We start from the raw sequence: 21,044 nt of genomic DNA on the forward strand, positions 1-21,044 counted from the left end.
TACGGTCGTACGAGCAGCACAGGCAGAAGACCGTCAACTGGCGGCCCCCAGCAGACGCAAGACCTACTCGGCCGTTGATCCGTGTTATTACGAACCCTTGGTCAAACGACCACCAACATCATCAAAATGTCATCCTCGATGGCTTGTTAATAAACGACGCAAGAACATTCCACCTTCCGAAAGTCACAAGCTAGCAAGATCCCATTGATGCAAGAGCATATCTCTGAGGGGAGCCAGGAAACTCCTGTTCCCGACAGCTCACAGATGTGCTCAGCATCCGTGTATCTCTGCCTTGCAAGGCGGCGAGCGAATCAGAAGACTTGAATTAATCTCACTGGTACGAACTTGGAGCTCCGTTGAGGAAACCGACTCGTACAGGGCACCAGGAAGGGAGCCCGACCCCGTATTGTGTTCATCAAACAATCGACAAATCAGAGGACCGTAAATGATGACTCACCGGCGACCGGCAAGTCGGCACCGTTAACGCCGACTCTCCCGATGATGAGTTCATTAACGCCTCCAGCCCAGCTCTGGCAGAGTTTTCTTTTTCTTCCGAGATGCATCTGGCTCGGGAAGATGCAGCTCTCATCAGAAGCCAAGCCGGAGGAGAAGGGCGATGGAGCCACGAGTCCCAGCTCCGCCGAGTCCACTGCCGGAGACAGCGCGGATCTCCACCCGCACAAGCAGCCCCGGTGGTTCCGCCGCCTGAAACTCAATCCTCTGCGCCTCCAGAAGATCCCCCCAGTGCCCTCGGAGCGCTCTCCCTCGCGAGAACATGGCGCGTCCTGGCTCAGTCTCGCCTATTTTCAATGGATGTCCCCGTTGATGAAGGTACGTGGCCCGTTTCCCCCACCGATGTTGTGCCAAGCTAATCTATCATCAGGTGGGTTACCTGCGCCCCCTCGAGCTGCAAGATATCTGGACAGTCAACCCAGACCGAGAGGTGGAATTGCTGTCAAAGAAACTGGAGGATGCTCTGGACCGACGGACCAATGCCGGCGCAAAGCGACCCCTTCTCGGGGCCTTGTACGACACATTTCGCTCTGAGTTCATCCTCGGCGGCATCTGTCAGCTCCTCAGTTCGCTGTTGATCGTCTTCGCACCGTACCTGACTCGATATTTGATCGCCTTTGCGATGGACGCCTATGTCGCACAGCATACCGGACAGCCCGCCCCGAATATCGGCCGTGGAATGGGTTTCGCCATCGGTATCACCCTGATGCAGGCGATGCAGAGTCTGTGCACGAATCAGTTCCTTTATCGTGGTCAGATCGTCGGTGGACAGGTCCGTGCTGTTCTGATCCTGCATATCTTCAAAAAAGCAATGAAACTATCCGGTCGGGCCAAAGCTGGCGGCGAGCAAAGCCCCGCGGAACAGGAGAGGAGGAAGGAGCTGAAAGCCGCCAAGGATCAAGCGCTGAAGCAGCCTGGCGCTGCCCTGAAGAGCGATGGAAAAGGTTGGGGCAATGGTCGTATCATCGCCCTGATGAGTATCGACGTCGATCGGATCAACCTAGCTTGCGGCATGTTCCATATCTCCTGGACCGCCCCGATTTCCATGATTGTCACGCTCGTCCTCCTGATCGTCAACCTCAGCTATAGCGCTCTAGCTGGTTATGCACTACTGGTGTTCGGCATCCCGTTTCTAACCTACGCCGTGCGCACTCTTATCAGGCGACGGCGGAACATCAACAAACTGAGTGATCAGCGTGTCTCGCTCACCCAAGAGATCCTGCAGGGCGTGCGCTTCGTCAAGTTCTTCGGCTGGGAGAGTAGCTTCCTAGATCGCCTCAAGCAGATTCGCCGCCGGGAGATTCGATCCATCCAAACCTTACTGGCCATTCGCAATGGCATCCTGTGCGTTTCCATGTCGATTCCGGTCTTTGCTTCAATGCTGGCATTCATCACCTACGCCTTGACAAACAACATTTTGGACCCTGCCCCTATTTTCTCCTCCTTGGCGCTATTCAACTCTCTGCGGATGCCGTTGAATCTACTGCCTTTGGTCATTGGCCAGATAACCGACGCGTGGACCGCACTGAACCGTATCCAGGAGTTTATCACCGCGGAGGAGCAGGCGGAAGCTATCCAGCGCGATGACCAAATGTCTAATGCGATCGAAATGGATCATGCCTCATTTACTTGGGAGCGTCTGGCTGCTGATAAAGAGGCGGAGCAGGCCGAGAAGGCAGAGAAGAAAGCCGCAGCTAAACCTGCGTCTGAGACAGCCCAAGACCAGCGTGCGGAGCCGTTCAAGCTTCGCGACCTCGCTCTAGATGTGCGACGGGATGAGCTGATCGCAGTGATCGGTGAGGTCGGGTCTGGAAAGAGCTCTTTACTGTCTGCCTTGGCCGGCGACATGCGTCTAACTGACGGTGAGGTCCGGTTAGGTACCTCACGAGCATTCTGCCCGCAGTACACGTGGATCCAGAACACCTCGCTGCGCAACAACATCCTCTTCGGCAGGGAGTATGACGAGAAATGGTACGATCAAGTCATTGAGGCATGCGCCCTCAAGCCTGACCTAGAGATCCTTCCTCACGGCGATCAGACCGAGATTGGAGAACGGGGCATCACCATTTCCGGAGGCCAAAAGCAGCGATTGAACATTGCCCGTGCCATCTACTTCAATTCCGAGCTGGTCCTGCTCGATGACCCCTTATCTGCCGTCGATGCGCATGTCGGCCGGCATATCATGGACAAGGCCATCTGCGGACTGCTTAAGGGACGCTGCCGGATTCTTGCAACGCATCAACTCCATGTGCTTAGTCGCTGCGACCGCATTGTGATCATGGACGAAGGACGTATACTTGCAGTGGGCACTTTCGATGAGCTCTCGCGCGACAACGAACATTTCAAGCAACTTCTGTCGACAGCATCACAGGACTCGAAAGAGGAGACTAAAGAAGCAACTGATGCTGTGGAAGAGGAAACAGAGAAACAGAAGACCCAGAAGAGCGGCAAGCCCGCAGCTGCACTGATGCAGCAAGAAGAAAAGGCGACGGAATCTGTCGGGTGGGATGTGTGGAACGCATACATGCGGGCTTCTGGCGGCTACATCCATGTCGTGGCCATTCTGTTCTTCCTTGTGCTGGCGAACGTCGTCAGTGTCTGGACCAGTCTCTGGCTCTCCTACTGGACCTCGAACCACTATCCCAACCTCTCAACTGGCCAGTACATCGGTGTATACGCCGGCCTCGGCGCCACCTCTGTCCTTGTAATGTTCGCCTTCTCAACATACCTGACAACCTCCTGCACGAACGCTAGCAAGACCATGCTGCTGCGCGCCATGACCCGTGTCCTGCGAGCGCCCATGTCCTTCTTCGACACTACGCCTCTCGGCCGCATCACAAACCGCTTCTCCAAGGATGTCCAAGTCATGGATAACGAACTCGGCGACGCGATGCGCATGTACACCCTCACTATCACCATGATCACCTCCATCATCATCCTCATCATCGTCTTCTACCATTACTTCGCCATCGCCTTGGCCCCACTCTTCCTCTGCTTCCTTATGGCATCAAACTACTACCGCGCCTCCGCCAGAGAAATGAAGCGCCACGAGTCCATCCTCCGCTCGACCGTCTACGCGCGTTTCAGCGAAGCCATCACGGGAACAGCATCCATCCGCGCATACGGGGTCCAGGAACAGTTCCGCAAAAACATCCGCGACTCGATCGACCTCATGAACGGCGCATACTTCCTCACCTTCTCCAACCAACGCTGGCTCAGCGTCCGCCTCGACGCAATCGCCACCCTCCTCGTCTTCGTAACAGGCATCCTAGTCGTAACCTCGCGCTTCGACGTCTCCCCCAGCATCTCGGGCCTCGTCCTCTCGTACATCCTCGCCATCGCCCAAATGCTGCAATTCACCGTGCGCCAGCTCGCCGAAGTCGAAAACAACATGAACGCCACCGAGCGCGTCCACTACTACGGCACCCAACTCGAAGAGGAAGCGCCCCTCCACCTCAACCCCATCCGCCCCTCCTGGCCAGAAACCGGCCAAATCACCTTCTCCAACGTCGCAATGCGCTACCGCGAGGGTCTCCCGCTCGTTCTCCGCGATCTCTCCATGGAGATCCGCGGCGGCGAACGCATCGGCATCGTCGGCCGCACAGGCGCCGGCAAGTCAAGCATCATGTCCGCGCTCTTCCGACTCACCGAGCTCTCCGCGGGGAGCATCTCCATCGACGGCGTGAACATCGGCACAGTCGGTCTCCAGGACCTCCGCTCCCGACTCGCAATCATCCCGCAGGACCCGACGCTCTTCCGCGGCTCGATCAGGAGTAACCTCGACCCGTTCAACGAGCACACGGACCTCGAGCTCTGGGATGCCCTGCGCCAGGCACATCTCATCGACTCCGAGACCGGATCTGCATCTGCATCTGCACCCCCTTCCTCTCCCTCCTCGTCTTCTTCCCCGCAGGCGGAGACGACGACGACAACAGCGAAATTAACCCTCGACACTGCCGTCGACGAAGAAGGGCTCACGTTCTCACTAGGTCAGCGCCAGCTCATGGCCCTTGCTCGTGCGCTCGTCCGCGATGCACGGATCATCATCTGCGACGAGGCGACCTCTTCCGTGGACTTCGCGACGGACCAGCGGATCCAGGAGACAATGGCGGCTGGGTTCAAGGGGAAGACGCTGTTGTGTATTGCGCATCGGCTGCGGACGATTATCCAGTACGATCGGATTTGTGTAATGGACCAGGGGTCGATTGCGGAGATGGATACGCCGTTGAATCTGTGGGAGAGGGGTGGGATTTTCCGCGGGATGTGTGAGCGAAGTGGGATTACGAAGGAGGATATCGTGGGACGTTAGAATAACAATACCAGCTTGGGTATTAATGCATACGGATAGACTTCTCAATCTCTTTGGCGAACCTCCCGCCCCGGTAATGATAACGAGAAGTGTACGCGAGGTTTCAGAAATCAATTGCTATGGAAGATCGTAAGATGCGGTACTATACACTCAGGGCCGGCCCTTCACTCAGTCTGCATGGAAAATGTACGTCGAATCGAAGCGTTCGAAGGCGCCAGGCAAATGCATCGACCGGTCGCTATGACTCCTACAGGAAATGCAAGACAACTACCGTTTACGACGGCTTGGAGCAGGTGAAAACACCCCGTACTGCTCCAGCATTGTACTTATCGATCTGTCAGAGTGGTTAGCATTCTCGCGCCGAAAGTTCAGGATCGGGCATCTTACGATATCCTTGACACTGGAATATGTACCCGCGACAAGGACCAGGAGTCCAATTAGTAGGCAGGTGAAATTCAGGGCCCCGAGTGCCATATTCCGCGGTGAGGTCCAGGGTCCCTCTCTGATGAGCATGAACCACATCAGGGCAGGGAAGTAGAAGGTGAAGCCAGAGATGAAGAGCGACGAAGAGATAGACAGCAAGTCGTTAAAGAAGGGGATGACCTCAGCGATGATAAACGCGATGACTGTAGCAATCGTGATGATGGCCAGCCAGGTGATCCAGCCCATCTTGGTGTTAATGAATCGGATTTGGGAGTTCTTGAAGATCCGACCGTGGATAACACGACCGGCAACGACAGTGTTGATGGAGCCACTAATGAAGATGACGGGCAGAGCAACACCAAAGGCAACACGGCTCATCAGATTGCCGGCGGACAGCAGAGCGGGGCTCCCGACGTCCTTACCGACAAACGCATAGACAATAGCTCCAGTCAGGGTATAGATGACCATTTCAGTCAACCCGAGAGCCCAGATCGACTTGACGTAGTCCTTCGGGGTGTGCATCTCGTCCATGAAGGAGAACTGGCACATTGCGAAACTGTAGGCAAAGATGATGTTGGTCATGGCGATAAAGGCATCCGTGAAGGTAATGTCTTCTTTGGGCCAGGCGGACCAGTTGACGGCGGAGAGACCCCCGGGAGCGTTAGTGCTCTCGACACCAGTCGCGATGATTGTAATGCCAATGGCAAGAATGATGGATGCAAAGTCGACGTAGCCAAGAATGGCCATCTCCGTGAAGCTGGGTGGGACAGCGAGAACCAGAAGTATGATTGCGGACACAACAGCGAATACGACGGAGCAGACGTCGCTCTGAGTGATATCGATCCAGGCGATGGCACCGGTCAGAGTGTGAGAGCCGGTCAGGAAGAGCAGCTGGAGAATCAGCATGACGTTTATGACTTCATAGCCGAAACGACCAAACATCAGCCTGCCGGCGTCGGGATAGTGGTGAACGAGAGGGAACTTCAATTTGACCTGACCGACGACATAGGAGGTATAGATAGCGAAGAAGCCGAGTGCGACCGTGCAGATGACGCCAGCGACCATTCCGAGGGTTGCAAAAGTCGAGGGGAGCGAGAGACTGCCGAGGGCAATGGCCTCGACGATGAGGACGACGGTGAGTCGCTTCCATCCGAGGCGGTTGAACTTCTGGATCCCATGCTCGTAGATGGTCCGCTCGCGCTCGCTCATCTCAGCCACGAGGTCGCCATCGTACTGGGGGAGGTCGGTGAGGTCGCGTTTCTCGGCATTGGGCACTGCGGCCTTCTTGTTGTCGGAGGCGGAGTCGGAGATGTCTTCTGACGACGCCATGGTGGATGGGAGGACGAACGGACGAGGTGAGGGCGGGAGTTGACTCGTGAGAAGAGACGAGAGCGAGGGGGGAGAGGACAGGAAGAGGAGGAGAAGGAGAATAAAGCAAAGAGACTTCGGGAGAGGAATTGCAAAGAATTGCAACGCTGTGGAAAGAAGTGGAAACCACAGCCGGATTCTGTCGACCCAAAAGGGAAAGAGTGTGTGAGACACCCCACCGCAGCCGCCCCATTGGCCCAGATAGAGTTGATGTGACTAAGAAGCCTTGTGGCGCGAATCCTGGACGGGGGCTTATCTGGAGACACAGCCAATAACAACAATGATCTCCTGGGACTAGCCGCATCCAGCCTAGTCGGCGGCAGTCTCGGGCTTCCAGAAGTCACAAAATGCTAAAAAACTCAAAATCAGTGTGAACATTTCATGCCATTATTGAATTGTCATTCGTAATGGCTTATCAAGATCAACGCGCTCTCCAGACTCTGCTGATGCAACGGCAACGTGGGCCTTCCCAGGCCTTCCCCAGCCTTCACTCGTAAATCGCGCAAATCACTTCCCCACCCAAGTCCATCACCTCCGCAATCGTCACGTTGGGGGCAATTCCATGGACCCAGAGTACATAATTCAACGTCGTTGTGATCCCTTCGTCGCCATTGTACGCCAGCACACCGTCTGACTCGGAGCTGGCAATCCCACCGACTCGAGCACCTCCAGTGCAGGGACGTTGGGACCCCCAATGTCAGACAACCTCTTCGGGTGGTCTGCCTGCTGCCATTGCCACCACAGACGGTCCAGGTACGCGTGGTGCAGGTAAAAAGATCCGGTCGCCGTTGCTCTCGATTGGGTCCATCATCTGTTCATGCAGGTGTTACGTACTTGTTAGCAAGCAGTCTCCAGAATCTCCAGAATCTCAGAGTCTCAGAATCTCCACTGCACTCCACAAACACGAGACAGGGCACTCACCACTCCCCCCACTGCGGCATGCCCCGCGCTGTGCGGGTACAGGTTAAAGCACTCCCACACGTCTGTATACTCGGCGATGGCATAGCGCTCCTCGATGTTCGCCCTCTTCGCCCAGCCGAACGACGTCTGGTTAAAGGAGCGGCTGAGACAGTAGTTCGCATCGTTGCCGCGCCTGGTCATATGAAGCGTCAGGTCGCGGAAAGGTCCGTCCTGAATGCAACGTCCTCTGTGGGTTAGCGTGCGTCGATCCGTCAGCTTCTTCCTTCTCTCACGCCCAGAGGTGCAGCGCTTACCCCCGGCGCCGTCACCGCCGAATCCGAACACTGGATCGAACATCGCCGATTCGTCCAGCGGCGCCGAGTCGAAGTCTGTCAGCTCATCCCTGTATGGCTGCGCCCCGCGGTAGCCGCAAAGGGTCTGGAGCAGGAACTCATGCGTGCGAACGAGGTAGCGATGCCACGGCAGGAAATGACCCACGTAATGGACGGAGTTGCCCTGCCAGATGTGCGTGTGATGAAGCTCGTCCCAAACGCTCTGTGCGCCCTCAATCGTACCAACTACAGGAGAGTTGCCCGTCAAGCATCGTTCTGCTCGAATATACTCCTCTTTTGTCAGTCCCAAGGGCTGGAGCAATTGTCTCGGTGGGACTCACTCACCAACCCTTTCAAGATTGCTCAACGCGCTCCTACCTGGTGAGTTGCTTGACTCAACTGCGCAAGGTTCGCCATGATTTCCTCCGGTTGAGTGAGGTACACGCCATCCCATCACGCGGGATTGTGTGGGAAAAGGTCGATACTACCAGCGGAGCCAAGGTTGCGAACTGAAACCACGCCAGTTTCTGCACAGCCGAGAATAGGGCTCAAAAAACACAAATACAGAACGTTGCTTCGCTCTACCGCGTCCACCGGCTACTTTATACAATGAGTAAAGAGGTGTGAGTTGATTCTTGTCTTTTCCCCCTGAGCCTTGGGCGGCATGTTTCGCGCCTTCCTGTCCCCGTTCAAGGGCATAAAATTGTGCCTCGCACGCCGGAGACTTCGCTACCTCAGCGATATTAGTCGAGTTTCCAATCTGCCAGGAGGCCATTGGGCACGCTATTAACTGCACCGTGATAGGTGGCTGCAGAGTCGCGAGTGAGTTGACTGGCGAATCACAGTCCCAGCTGCAGTGACTCTGCAAGAGTCGATGAACTGTCAAAGCTAACGGGGTCTCCTCTCCGGCTTTCGGTGAGCGATCAGCGTTTGCAAAGGCCTTCCCATCCTTACTGAAGCTTGTTCCCAGACGCGCTTACTTGCAGGAATCCCAACTCCCACCATGTTACGTCGGTAAATTTAGAACACTTGCGGCCTCGCAGTCCAGCCCTTCGAGGTTCGCTAACTACATAACACAACGCTTTAACAAACACGTCACGGTAAACCGCCGCCGGAGCCGGCCATGGCCAAGTCCTGCAAGACACGACTGGTGTGCGATGGCGCATGCAAGGAAGTAAGGTACACCCTTCGAGGATCCTCCTATCTACTCTGCGCGGCGGCCGGTCGTCCACGCTTCTCTTCAAGGGCGGCAAGTTCATTCAAATGCCAAGGGACCGGTTTGTACTGTTCGTTCGAGGCCAGCCGACACCCTCGTGGTCAAAGGAGCAGAGATACAACAGATGCCATATCTAGAGGATATGTGCAGTCCGTAGTCCACGCGGACTGGATGCGCCAATCCATGATATATTCCAGAGATTCCGGTTATTCGAGTCGCCGACATATTTTCAGCTTCTGCGACCAGATTTTTCCCGAAGCTTACTGTTCGCACTATCCGCAGCGATAAGCACGCCGCTGTCTTGTGCATGTGTATTAGTTGCCGCGGCGTTAACAACTGTAACGCGAATCCGGCCACCGGGTCGCTGTTCGGGCGCCGTGCATTCTTAGCTTCTCCAAAGGGTGCCGAGTGCTTCGGGACACAGTGAGACATACGTATGGCTGTTGCTGGTAAGACGCCGTAGGGCTCGGGGTCAATAATAGCAAGTTGCTTCCATTGAATATTCCAAACACGAATGGCGCCACTGTTAAGAGAGAGTGCTGACGTATGTCGGTCAACAGTCTCACCTACTGCAATGCTATCAATTTCTGTCATAACTGCCTTCATAGCAGGTCAAGAGCTGCGACAACGGTCAAGCTCGTGATTGAAGCTCCTACCACGATAAACCGATTGCCCTCCAGAAGTTTGACTCTGTTCATTGCCATGTTAAAGCATAAGCAATATACACAATAGGGTGCCACGTTTGTTCAATCAGCCAGGGTCGCCATTTATGTCCATGCGTGCGTTGATGAATACGACCCCGCCAGTGGAAGAACCAATAACGTCCGCTGCCGCTGCTCTACAGCTTAGTCGATCTCTACTTTAAACATGTCAACCCCTGGTGCCCCATCTTGGATCGCAGGGTAACCTTCGACCTCTTTTTTGAACGGGGCCAGATTGCGGAGGGCGATTATCTCGTCCTGCATGCGATCGTCGCCACGACGCTGCGGTTCAGCCAGGATGCACGATTAACGCTGGATTCCCGCCAGCGATACCATTTCGTGGCCAGAGAGAAGGTCCTGCTGCAAGGATCCTCGCCCCCTCCATCCAGTCCCTCCAAGCGCTCGTCATCTTCGCCTGGGACTTCATCGGCTCATCCGACGGCTCCGGCAGTGGGAATATCATTGCCTTAATCGTGCGCAATATCATCCAGTTCGATCTGCAGCTGGAGCGGACGCTGTGTCTGCAAACCGCCGTACGCGCCGTCACCGCGGCAAGCCGATTCCGGGACCGCCTCCTGCCAGGGCCCGGCTCCTGGATCGAGGACGAAGGACGCCGCCGCCTCTTCTGGGTGGCATATATCAACCGCTTCCTCCCATGTCGCTATGATCTATTCTCCAAAACGAGCCAGTCGAGACCCGCTGGTCCGGCGGCACGAGGAGCGCAGATCGGATCATCAACCACCCGGAGAATCTGGGCAGCTTCTCTTACCACTGCGAGGTCAGCCGGACCCTCAGCCGTATTCAAATCTTCCTCCAGACCCCGGTCGATATCTACTCCCGTGCGGAGGTCGAGAGGTGGGGATCAACATACCAGGAGTTGGACCAGGAACTCAACACCTGGCTCAGCCATTTGCCGAGTGACCATAGCAAGGTCTCGCAACTATGCCATTCCGACCCAACCAGCAAGATATCCAACTGGATTATACTACATGCTGCCTTTGCCACCGCGGTAGTACGACTCCACTCTTGTGCTGCCTATCCTCTAGTACAATCGCCCATCTTCACTCCATCCTACAGTGCAGCCCGACGCTGCATCGGCGCAGTAAAGAGCCTGCATGAGATCGCCCAGGATGCCCCGGACACTGGCATGCTGCATCTGCTTGGCCCCCCCTTTTATCCTGTCAATATACATTGCCGCTCGAGTGTTGCTCGTTCATTCTGGTAGCATCGGCGGCGATCTAGACGCCGTCAGCTATCAGTTCTTTATCTTCACCCTCGACCAAATGAGACAGCACTGGAGCCTAGCGGCACAATTCGCGCAGCATCTCAAGCAAGTCCAGGCACTGGGGCTGAATAGGGAGCCGTCAAGATTCTCCAAGGAGCTCGCCAGGATGCGAAGGTAACTATTCCCACCAAAAAAGAACCCCCTATAAGAATGAAGCCTTAACAACGGCTATAGGAGAGCTTACGACCTTCACCTTGCCGCTATCCGCCGTCAGTCATCCACGGGATCCTCCTCAATCCAATCCCTCTCTGCCGAGGACGTGGAATGCCTGGAACTTTTTGACTTTTTCAACTACCCTCGCCTCCCTCCCGACATTTGACTACGTACGTCTTTGAATAGATATAGGACGAAAAAGAAAATGGCCTTACTCCTAGAAAGAGTTCCATGGCTCTATTTCCCATGCCTGCCGCTGCTAGGGTGAGTGGATGACCATGCCCTTTTTGCATGTAGCCTGTGAAAACGGGGATCTTCCTATGGCACGCTTGCTCTTGCAGGCTGGGGCTGACCCTTGGAGAGTCTCATACTTGGGAGAAACAGCACTCCAATGTGCTGAGAGAGGGAGTGCAGGGAGCCTTCATACACTGAATAACATCGGACACAGAGCATCGCCGGACCGCGAGCAAACTACCTTGCTTAATGTTTCCAAGGTTTCTAAAAAGGGTTATGTTCAATTTTGTGCTAGATTAACTCGAGAGATATTTCATTGGGAGGGCCCCGAGTCCGGGGAATGGTTTGGGAAGCGGTTCCTTTTCCATCCATCACTGACATCACTTCAACAGAGTGCTCGTGATGGGTGTCCATTCTGCCTGTTTGTCTGGAAACAGCTTACCATTAGCACAACTACTCTTCCGCAGTTTAGTCCGGTTTTTCTTATCGCATCATTGCAGCACAGAATGCATATCGAGAAACAGGAGCCGGACCCCGGGATATCTGAGATGCATGCAAGACCAAGCACTGATTTTGACGTCTGCATAGAGCCTTTTGAAGGAAAGTACAATGCATTCGCACTATCCGGTATCTGTCTAACAGCTTTTAGGGAAGCTCCAGCCTTTACATGGGAGCACCGCGTCAGTTGAGACATATGAGCAATTACAGTTCTGGCTCAACCAATGCACAAATCATCATTCCCCGTGCAACATTGGCCTCGATGATCATTACCTCTCTACCAGGCTAATAGACCTGACTCATTGGGATTCAATAAGGACCCTGCATATTGTGAACAGTATTGACATACGAGGACCCAGGCCGCCATATATGGCGTTAAGTCACAGATGGAATGGATCCATTACAGCAGCTGCATCCACGGCATCTGAGAATATTCGCACACGCCTCCGGTCACTTAATGTCGACGAAATGCCACTGGCGTTCGTGCACGCGGTCGAGGTCGCCCAGCAGCTTTGCGTTGATTACCTCTGGATCGACAGTATCTGCATCCTTCAGGACTCCAAAGACGACTGGATCCGCAAATCGTCCATTATGGGTCGGGTGTACAGCAACGCCTATTGCACGATTGCGGCACAAATGCCTTTAGCCGTATCATCATCCGGACTTTTCGGCTCCCAGGATGTCGAGAACAACTCTCTGGATTTTTCATGCTGCTCAGAGGATGGACAATTCAAGACCGTACGTGCAGTGAAGACGCAGCCCTTGTGGGTCGACGAGTTCGGGCGTGGAGTATTGCAGGACCGAGGCTGGTGTCTGCAAGAGCTCGAGCTCTCGCCACGAGTACTCCACTATACCCCATCACATGTGTTGTGGGAATGTAGAACTCTCAAGGCAACCCAAGGGTGGCCGACGATAAACGTCTCGGATCAGCTTGATCTCCGGGGTCAGGCCAGGATGGTCGACAGAATACACAACCAGAGTATCGACAAGATATACGACTCCTGGCTTTATACTGTCGCAGCTTACACATCTCGACAGCTGACCAAGTTCGAAGACAGGCTCCCTGCTTTAGGTGGTCTAGCGAGAGTCATGAAAAGGTACGCCCACTCCAAGTACGTCGCAGGCATATGGGCTGGCGATATTCGACGATCCTTGGGTTGGAAAACTGGCAATCGTAACGCACAGTTGGCTTGGACACCTGTCGGTAAAGACTGGCGAACAACCGTGACGTCTCGACATGGTAGTTACATAGCTCCAACTTGGTCATGGGTATCTGTTTCCGGACCCATAAGGCATCAGCGTGCAACCATGGCCGAAGTAGACATAGGGGCACAGGGTGCCGCCAGGCTTGACAGCTACAACATCCAGCTGGCGACGTCCGATCTATTTGGGCAGATAGGATCAGCAGAACTTTTCATCACGGCTCAGGTGTTGGATGCCGTGGTGAGTCACGATAGAAAACACATCCACGACCCATACCAGAACCAGACATACGGTCGCTGGTACGGGGGCATTGAGTTTGATGTGCCTGCTGAAAGCGAGTCCCTCATGGTGGTGCAATGTATCCTTCTTTTCTTTTCTCCATGTCCAGTACGGTGTCGGCTTAGCAATGGTGCCGGTTGAGAGCAAAGAGCGCACCTATAGACGGGTTGGACTCGGAACGCGCCTTAACCGAGCAAGTTTTGAGGGCCTCGAGGAGAAAAAGATCATTCTGGTCTAAGCTGAGTTTCACCCCGGAGGCGGCGGCGGCGCAAGGCCATGAAAGTCTCGTGAGGAATACTATCCATAAATATTTACATGCGATGAGACAAAGAGGCTTATGTCAAACAACTCCAGCCTTACCTTCTTTCTTCCTCACCTTCATTTCTGAGATGACATGATAACTAGTTATCAACTAGTCAAAGACTGCTCATTGACTAGCAGAAGAAGACGAACAGCTGAGGAAGGTATGGTAAGAGAGTTGTGAGAGGAAAAGGGAGGCTCATGTCAAGTGGATAAAAGCTTGTGTCAGTTGATTAAATTAGGATCCAGGTCAGGCACAAGTGGGGCAGACTTCGCGCAAAGTGCTTAAACTGCTTTTAGACATCATGTGATATTTGCCGAGTGTTGGATTGCCTAATAGGGTATATCGCAGGAGCGGACTTACCATTGTACGCTCGTTGCCCCTCGCACCACCACACAGATTTGACTGTCCCTTTGGAACAACCCTTATTCCGACATACAACAAGTCACACATGACGTGTCATGCATACTGTTCATCTTTGCGGGGCTCACTCTCAGCTCTGCTTTAAAACTGTTGTGAATGCACAGGGGAAGGGAGCAGAGTTGAGCTAGATCAGGTACACGCACGCAGCCTATTGAAGAGCGAATGCCATATACACGATATCTAGTTCCCTGAACTCTATCGCTGTATAACTTGGATACTTGCTTGGATCTGTGTCTTCTCCATTAGACACATTAAAGCGGGGTACAATCAGGTTTGTGGGATCGGTGAAGAGATCACCTGGCCCCATATTTCATACCAAAAACACTCACGATCATTGAAGGGAGGCACAACATGGGATCTATCACAGAGCCCAATCATCTTCCGTCAATCAGCTACGCTGATCTCCGACACCCGGATACTGGGATTAGATATAAAGCGGCCGAAGCGTTCAGGCAAGCCCTCGGGGACTACGGAGCATGCCGAATACGAGATCATGGAATCCCCCAGGATAGACTCGATAAGTGCTTTGAGAAGGTGAGTGCCACGCCACGCCAGAACAACATTCGTAAAGTTACTGTACTGATGAATTTTGTTAGTGCCGGCTGTTCTTCGAACGAGACGCTGGAGAAAAGATAGCCGATCACGGCAGGTCCGGGGTAGCCAGCAGAGCGCGATTCGTCCCGTACGGGAGTGAAAAGACGCGCGGGGAGGCACATTTGGAAGAAGTTCTGCAGCTCCGAGATGGGATTTATGACTCGGGCGGGAATTGGTCCTTCGAGGCCCGAGAGCTTATTTGTGCGTCGGAAACCTTGCACGCCACATGCAGCGTCATCCATCGCACGCTACTTGACTGTTTGACGTCCTCTCTGCGTCTTTCTCAATCTTTGACCGCTATCCACAGCAAAGAGAACTCATACTTCGCGCCTACGTATTTCGCGCCGTGCTATCAGGATGGGGAAATACTTCGTGTCCCTGCCCACATCGACCCCACGACCATGCTGTTCAATTTTCCAGACTCGTATGGTGGACTTAGGGTTGCGGACCTGAGAAACAGGACGGGAAACCTTTCTGCTGTAGAGATGCAAAACACAGCGACGTTTATTCCGACAGGCTGTCAGCCCGGGGAATTTGTTGTTCTGGCAGGTAATCTTTTAAGGAGGCTGGTTGGGGGAATGAAGCATTCGGTGCATTACATAGAGCGGCCGCTGGGGTCGTCGGGGTTTCATCTGAATTACTGGACAGTGCCGAATATGGATACTCGTTGTGACTTTGGTGACAAGCGAGAGACCGTGCAGGATTATTTGGCGAGGGTGTTCCCATCAACATTTGGTCATTCTTAGTACATATCTGGGTTTATGTGAAGGCGCAAGCTGATCGAGCTTCGTTAGAGGGCCCGTGTACGTTTGCTCAAGATGTTGCGTTCCGCCTAAAGTATGCACTTCAACGGCTTCTTCCAGGGGCGTGGTGTCTACTATCGCCTTGATGAGCATCTCCGTTATGAGCCTCGTAGCTCCCTGATAATGCACAGTCGATAGCCGTCCTGCTTTTAGAGTCAATAAATCCGATATCAGCTTTACCAATGTTCAATAATAACCAGACAATTTTTCGTGGCCTCCGAGGCAAGCGCAAGAGGATTTTGCACATTCTACAAGATTGATATCCACATTCTCGTCGTTAAGGAGGTGCTTGACTCCTTCATGGCCATAATGTGTAGCCTGCGCAAGTGGTGTTCGACCGGTATCATCCAAGGCATTCACATTATTAAGAGGTCAGCAACACCGACATGCCCATTGAGGGCGGCCAGCAGCAGTGGCGTTTGATCATATCGCTCTAACTGGTCTGTGTCAACCTCACCAGTATCCAGAAGCATCTTAACTCAATTGTCATCAACTATAGAAGCTTGGATATGAATGATATAAGACGTTTACTGTCGTTTGACGACCGGACTCTGTACTATGCCGGCTGTAATAGGGTGTTCCTGCCTGTGATGGGCGGAATATATATCCACCCGAAGGCCTACATTGGCACAATCACGTGGGCAGACCGAGTGCCTTAGAATGCGTAATTTCCGTCGCTAAGTTGCGCTACAAATAGAGAATGACATCACAGATTTCAAGTTATCTCTCTTCGCCGTGGTAATTACCAGATGAGGAGCGAAGGGTGGATCGTAATCACGCGACTCAAGACACACGGCTTCGGGTTGTGTGGGCAAAAGTTTTGGCGGTAGACAGTATAGTATTAGATATTAAGTATTAGACATTACTGTGATGATATGGTGCCATTCAAGGCAAGGCCGTCAACACGAAAAGTGTCGTCGAAGTCGTTTCACTTGGATCCGCCCAGACTCAGACCCTCAAGCTGCTCCATTGCGGAGACTCTGGAGGCGTTGGGTCTTGCGAAGTTTGTCCGTCGCACGGCACGCCCAGGCAAAAAATCCAAAATGAATGATGCTAATACCAGTCAGGGTGGGACTGGGATACTCATGGATTGAATGAGTGAGACTCACACAGCAAGGAACCCCATCGCCGTCGCAAAGTGCTCGACATTTGCGACCTGCTTCCCGTTGCAGCCCGGCTCCAGCCGCGCACAGGTGTATCCGTCGCCGGAGTAGTATGGCTCTATCAGTGCGAGATACAAGCATAGCGCGACGGTTACGGCGGCGAAGGCGATGAAGTCGAAGGCAATATAGATGGCTGGGTGGATGGGGACAGGCGTTGCAAGCTCGACGGCGAGGATGATGAGGGACCAGATGAAGGCATACTCGGTCTGGACATATTTCAATGAGTGCCACGATCTGAGGGATGGGTGTGAGAAGGATCGACTCACCGTTCCGGTAGCTGGGGTAACTACGTGGTGCCCCAAGTCTGCGGTCTCGACTACCTCCCTGTCGTGCAAGTCTTGGGAGTAAGCAAAGGAGACGACGGCAGCTAGGGAGGCGACCATGGCGATGGAGCGCAGGCAGATTGACAGGCGCTGTGTCTGCCATTTTGCTTTCGCAGGAGACTCCATGGGTGCGTAGTGGTTTAGAGCGCGGAAGGTATTAGAGGGTTGTAGTCTGGGATAGTTGGCAGGGGCTGTCGTGTTTTCATATACGAATGTCGAGAGAGGACCGAGGCATGCCTGGTCGTCCTTTCTAATTCCGCTTCCTCTCGGCATTCGACGCAACGAGCATGGTGGATGGTCCCAATGTTGGCAGTGCTAGACGATCGGTCGATCCGCCAAGACGAGAGGCAACGCATGGCGGAAACTCCGAACATGGAAATACTCTGCGCAAGCCTGTGGATGGGGTTTGGCAATCTGTTGCTTGGTTTCGGGGTCCAAAAGACGCTTGGCTCATGTAATTTATGGATGGAATTCAATTCTGGGCCATGCAACAGGAATATGATGTCATTCAGGAATACCAGCGCATAACTCAAGGACAACTGGAGACAAACCGCACAGCCTCAAAGGAGCAACCAAGGCTATCCCACCAACAGGGTGGCTGAGTTTCGAAGCCTGCGAGAGCACCTTGCGAAAATTTTGAGCTTCCTCGGCCAGGTGTCAACGTCGAGATGTTTACAGTCGGTGTGATCCTTGCACAAGAAGCACGGAGGGCCGGCGGATCGCTCGATTCACTAGACTTTACAAGGTCAAATGAAAGGCCTCACAGAGTACGTGACTCAGACTACGGTACATGGCACCTAGGTCGAGTGATCAACCCGAATGACAACCTTGGCGAAGTGTTTCTTCTCCTTCAGCCGCCGATAGGCGCTCTTTGCCTCCGCAAGCTCGAACACCACATCATCGATTGCGGGTACAATCCTCTTCTCATCAATGAAGCGGACTGCTTCTCTGAGTTGGTTGCGGCTCCCGGCAAGGAGGCCGCGAACTATGCAAGTGTGCATCAGAGCCGCAGATAGGGGCACGGGTTCGGCCTCGTCGCCTACTTGACCGATCACCAAAAGAATCCCGTCCACCCGCACGGCAGTGAGAGACTGAGGCAAAGTCTCATTGCCTCCGATATCGATAATAAAGTCGAAGCCCCTGCCATCTGGAGTCAGGCGTCGTGCCTCAGCGCCCCAGCTCTTGGGGTTCGTGCGATAGTTGACGACGTGGGCTGCACCCAACCTCTTGAGGCGAGCAGCCTTCTCCTCGGTCGACGTAGTAGCGACAACGGTAGCTCCGGCTGCGGCAGCAACCTGCAGGACAGCAATGCTGACACCCCCTGTACCCTGGACAAGCACCCATGAACCTGGTCCTGCTTCTCTACCCTTCAAGCCAAAGAGAGCGTTCCAGGCCGTGGACCAATTACATGTTAACGTGGCTGCTGGCAACCACTCCAGAGACTTCGGTGCGTGAACGAGAGCTGTCTCTGAAAAGACAGCGTGGGATCGCAGTGTACCATCAGTCCCTTGTCCGAGAGCAGGAGGAACATCGGCAATGCTGACCGTTGCGTCGTCGCCCTGGGTGTCGACTAGCGCCGGTGCGACATTCATAATCACTCGGTCGCCTGTGTGGAATTCGCGGACAGAAGACCCAACGGCCTCAACTGTACCGGCACCGTCACAACCTGGAATGACGGGAGGAGTAATCGGTCCATTTATGCCCTGATAGGTGTCAGTGAGGATGCAGTAAACCGGAGGTTATAGAGCGTACCACTGGACCGGCAATGGCAAGCTCACGATAGTTAAGGCTCGCAGAAAATATTTTGACGAGGACCTCATTGGGCCGTAACTCATGAGGCGATGGTACTCTGATGTTTTCTTGGTATTCGAGCGAAGTCTCGAAGCCTTCCTGGCCCGTTAGAATCCACTGTCTGGCCATGGTATAAGGTGATTTGTCTCGTGGGGCGCTGGAGAGAAAGGATGACTTTTGGTATTATTGTTTTGACACGAGAAGATTTTGGCGAAGAAGCGAACTGTATAAATACTCCTTCTGGCGAGCTTCAAAGCCTTGGTCATTGTCGTGTATCTGAATTGATTTTCCTTTTTTGGAAAATCAGATCTGGCGCTCTGACAGCCAACATGGCTGGATTAGAATCTTGACTGCAAGCTGCGGTCGATGGGCGGCCGTTCGGTTCGTGGAGGTCCATACCAACACCAGAAATCTGATTTTCCGCATTAGGAGAATCAGATTTACCGCCCTGTTCTCAGCTGATGTGGACCTTATATCGCCACTGTGATTAGCTGGAGCGGCCAAGGTTGAGATCCTGGAGAAGGACGCCATCCCCAAAGCGCGCTAGCCGGAACAAAGCCCAAGAGATGTCGACACATGCAGGTCGCTCCTCCCTTGCGGCAAATGGGGAGTCAATTTCAAACATCGGATCGATTTATAATGATGAGGCGGAGATTTAGAATCCGTATTTTTAATCGGCCAGATTCATGGTTGACAGTGGGCGAAATTCACGAGGCTCCAATGGACCTCAGACGCCGAGAGGAGCATCTGACTTCTGTAATTCCTTCCAGAGATGTCGAAATCGGTCAATAAGACCGATATCGGACGCAGGCCTCAGTTTCAGGAGATTGAGTGGCTCTTGCCAGCCTCGCAACTGCATGCATCGCACTGAGGTAGACAAAATATCGATAAACCATGCCCGCGCTGCTGAACCTTCCTCCGCGGCAACGGCCCCAACCATGAGCTGGAAGGAGGTTAATTGCATGTATGAACAGCCCTGGACTGGAAATCGACGCATCACAGCTCCTAGCTCACCCGCAAGGAGCGTTAGATGGGCTGTTGACTGAGATGGCCAAAGGAGGTACAGCACTAGTTCGATCGCTCTTGCGGCGGCGTCAATATGTAAATTGTCACTAGCTCTCAGAGAGCGAGCTTCGTAGTGTAGCCTCGCCAAAGGCTCCTCAATTTCCTGGGCGATAAGTGGAGTGTCGAACGGGGAGTCGTGATGGGAAGTTATCACCTTTCCTAGCTGGACGACGCTGTCGCAAGTTGCTACCAGTTTGGGGATGCTCTGCTGATGGTAGTCGCCTAACGCACTTAGAATGGTAGGATGCCAGACGCGTGGAAAGCCGAAGATGTTGTTAATCGAGTCCCTAGCCAAGTGGTCAGCGGCGGTCAACCGGGGGGAACGATGGACGCACTGAACAATGAGATCTATGAACCACGATGGAAGAGAATTTGGAACTCGTGATTCCCTCTCTTTGATGATGTGTGCGAGTCCATCGATATGGACGTTCCAGGCGAGCTGATTGTTCTCCAGAGACGCGCCGAATGCCATGGTGACGACTGCGCCTAGGACACCGTCGGAACGAGACGCTGCCGACGCGATTCGTTGCTTGGTCAGACTGACAGCTTTATATAAGTGATAGTCTGCTTTCCGTTGCCATGAATTGCTGGGAGACCAATGCTGGAGAGCTACGGCCATTGTCGCTTCCACCATTGCGGGCTCGGATGCAATAAGGTTAAACCAGGCTGCCTCAGTGGGGTTGTCCGCAGCTTGCCTGCCCTCGAGATAGAGAAGTTCTTGGATCTTTTGTACTTTTGAACGATTAGTAGTTTTGGACACACATAGCGAAGATGTACACACGCGCGCTGTTGTCGAAGCCTGTCCATTTTCCATTTAAGAAGTCAACGTCTCCATTCCTTTCCTCTGGTACTCTCCTTTCATCTGTTGTTGACTCCGTGTTAGCTCCTGCCGTTCGAGCGATCCGTTGTCGTCTTTTCGCGAAGTTAGATTTAGTGACATGGGCCCTCATCTTTTTGGCGGCCGGCTGAGATAGACTTGGCGTCCCTGTCGAATTTAGAAAGGTAAACCTGTTTGGCTCCATGGCGTTATCGCGGGGGGATAATCTTGGTTTCAGAAGGCTTCGGGAGGTTGGAGTGGTGAACCACGGATGGGCCAAATTTGGTCGTCCTCAGTCTGGGGCCGCACGCAACTGGTTGGGAACCGGTCACACTGAGCCTCCAGGACGA

At 53.7% G+C, this 21,044-nt stretch overlaps 8 protein-coding genes across 8 annotated transcripts; 4 read left to right on the plus strand and 4 right to left on the minus strand.

The window, feature by feature from the left end:
- Positions 1-576: 576 nt before the first annotated feature.
- BJX67DRAFT_386122 (ATP-binding cassette transporter YOR1) lies at positions 577-4,822 on the plus strand (the record flags this gene model as incomplete). The annotated part of the gene is made up of 2 exons (XM_071034002.1): positions 577-831; positions 884-4,822. 2 exons carry the CDS (start codon positions 577-579, stop codon positions 4,820-4,822), a joined length of 4,194 nt encoding a protein of 1,397 aa, XP_070880858.1.
- Positions 4,823-5,096: 274 nt separating this feature from the next.
- Positions 5,097-8,262, minus strand: BJX67DRAFT_386123 (putative amino acid transporter; the record flags this gene model as incomplete). The annotated part of the gene is made up of 4 exons (XM_071034003.1): positions 5,097-5,156; positions 5,210-6,688; positions 7,535-8,158; positions 8,224-8,262. The coding sequence occupies 4 exons, from the start codon at positions 8,260-8,262 to the stop codon at positions 5,097-5,099; spliced, it is 2,202 nt and encodes a 733-aa protein (XP_070880859.1).
- A 1,568-nt stretch (positions 8,263-9,830) lies between these two features.
- BJX67DRAFT_386124 (fungal specific transcription factor domain-containing protein) lies at positions 9,831-11,165 on the plus strand (the record flags this gene model as incomplete). Its single annotated transcript, XM_071034004.1, has 4 exons — positions 9,831-9,840; positions 9,911-10,101; positions 10,152-10,540; positions 10,988-11,165. 4 exons carry the CDS (start codon positions 9,831-9,833, stop codon positions 11,163-11,165), a joined length of 768 nt encoding a protein of 255 aa, XP_070880860.1.
- BJX67DRAFT_367524 (heterokaryon incompatibility protein-domain-containing protein) lies at positions 10,938-13,933 on the plus strand. The gene is made up of 4 exons (XM_071030532.1): positions 10,938-11,161; positions 11,222-11,464; positions 11,649-12,034; positions 12,084-13,933. Exons 2-4 carry the CDS (start codon positions 11,406-11,408, stop codon positions 13,553-13,555), a joined length of 1,917 nt encoding a protein of 638 aa, XP_070880861.1. The 5' UTR covers positions 10,938-11,161; positions 11,222-11,405; the 3' UTR covers positions 13,556-13,933.
- A 51-nt stretch (positions 13,934-13,984) lies between these two features.
- BJX67DRAFT_367525 (Clavaminate synthase-like protein) lies at positions 13,985-15,714 on the plus strand. Its single transcript, XM_071030533.1, has 2 exons — positions 13,985-14,672; positions 14,735-15,714. Exons 1-2 carry the CDS (start codon positions 14,490-14,492, stop codon positions 15,476-15,478), a joined length of 927 nt encoding a protein of 308 aa, XP_070880862.1. The 5' UTR covers positions 13,985-14,489; the 3' UTR covers positions 15,479-15,714.
- Positions 15,715-16,491: 777 nt separating this feature from the next.
- On the minus strand, positions 16,492-17,147 carry BJX67DRAFT_386127 (uncharacterized protein; the record flags this gene model as incomplete). Its single annotated transcript, XM_071034005.1, has 3 exons — positions 16,492-16,588; positions 16,645-16,904; positions 16,965-17,147. 3 exons carry the CDS (start codon positions 17,145-17,147, stop codon positions 16,492-16,494), a joined length of 540 nt encoding a protein of 179 aa, XP_070880863.1.
- A 671-nt stretch (positions 17,148-17,818) lies between these two features.
- Positions 17,819-18,941, minus strand: BJX67DRAFT_386128 (zinc-dependent alcohol dehydrogenase family protein; the record flags this gene model as incomplete). The annotated part of the gene is made up of 2 exons (XM_071034006.1): positions 17,819-18,724; positions 18,774-18,941. The coding sequence occupies 2 exons, from the start codon at positions 18,939-18,941 to the stop codon at positions 17,819-17,821; spliced, it is 1,074 nt and encodes a 357-aa protein (XP_070880864.1).
- Positions 18,942-19,441: 500 nt separating this feature from the next.
- BJX67DRAFT_317822 (uncharacterized protein) lies at positions 19,442-21,020 on the minus strand. Its single transcript, XM_071027261.1, has 3 exons — positions 20,659-21,020; positions 20,213-20,609; positions 19,442-20,164 (listed from the first exon to the last, which is right to left on the minus strand). Exons 1-3 carry the CDS (start codon positions 20,897-20,899, stop codon positions 19,540-19,542), a joined length of 1,263 nt encoding a protein of 420 aa, XP_070880865.1. The 5' UTR covers positions 20,900-21,020; the 3' UTR covers positions 19,442-19,539.
- Between the last annotated feature and the right edge of the window lie 24 nt (positions 21,021-21,044).

Source organism: Aspergillus lucknowensis, assembly GCF_044049455.1.
Source record: "Aspergillus lucknowensis strain CBS 449.75 chromosome Unknown BJX67scaffold_78, whole genome shotgun sequence".
NCBI classification, from domain to species: Eukaryota; Fungi; Ascomycota; class Eurotiomycetes; order Eurotiales; family Aspergillaceae; genus Aspergillus; species Aspergillus lucknowensis.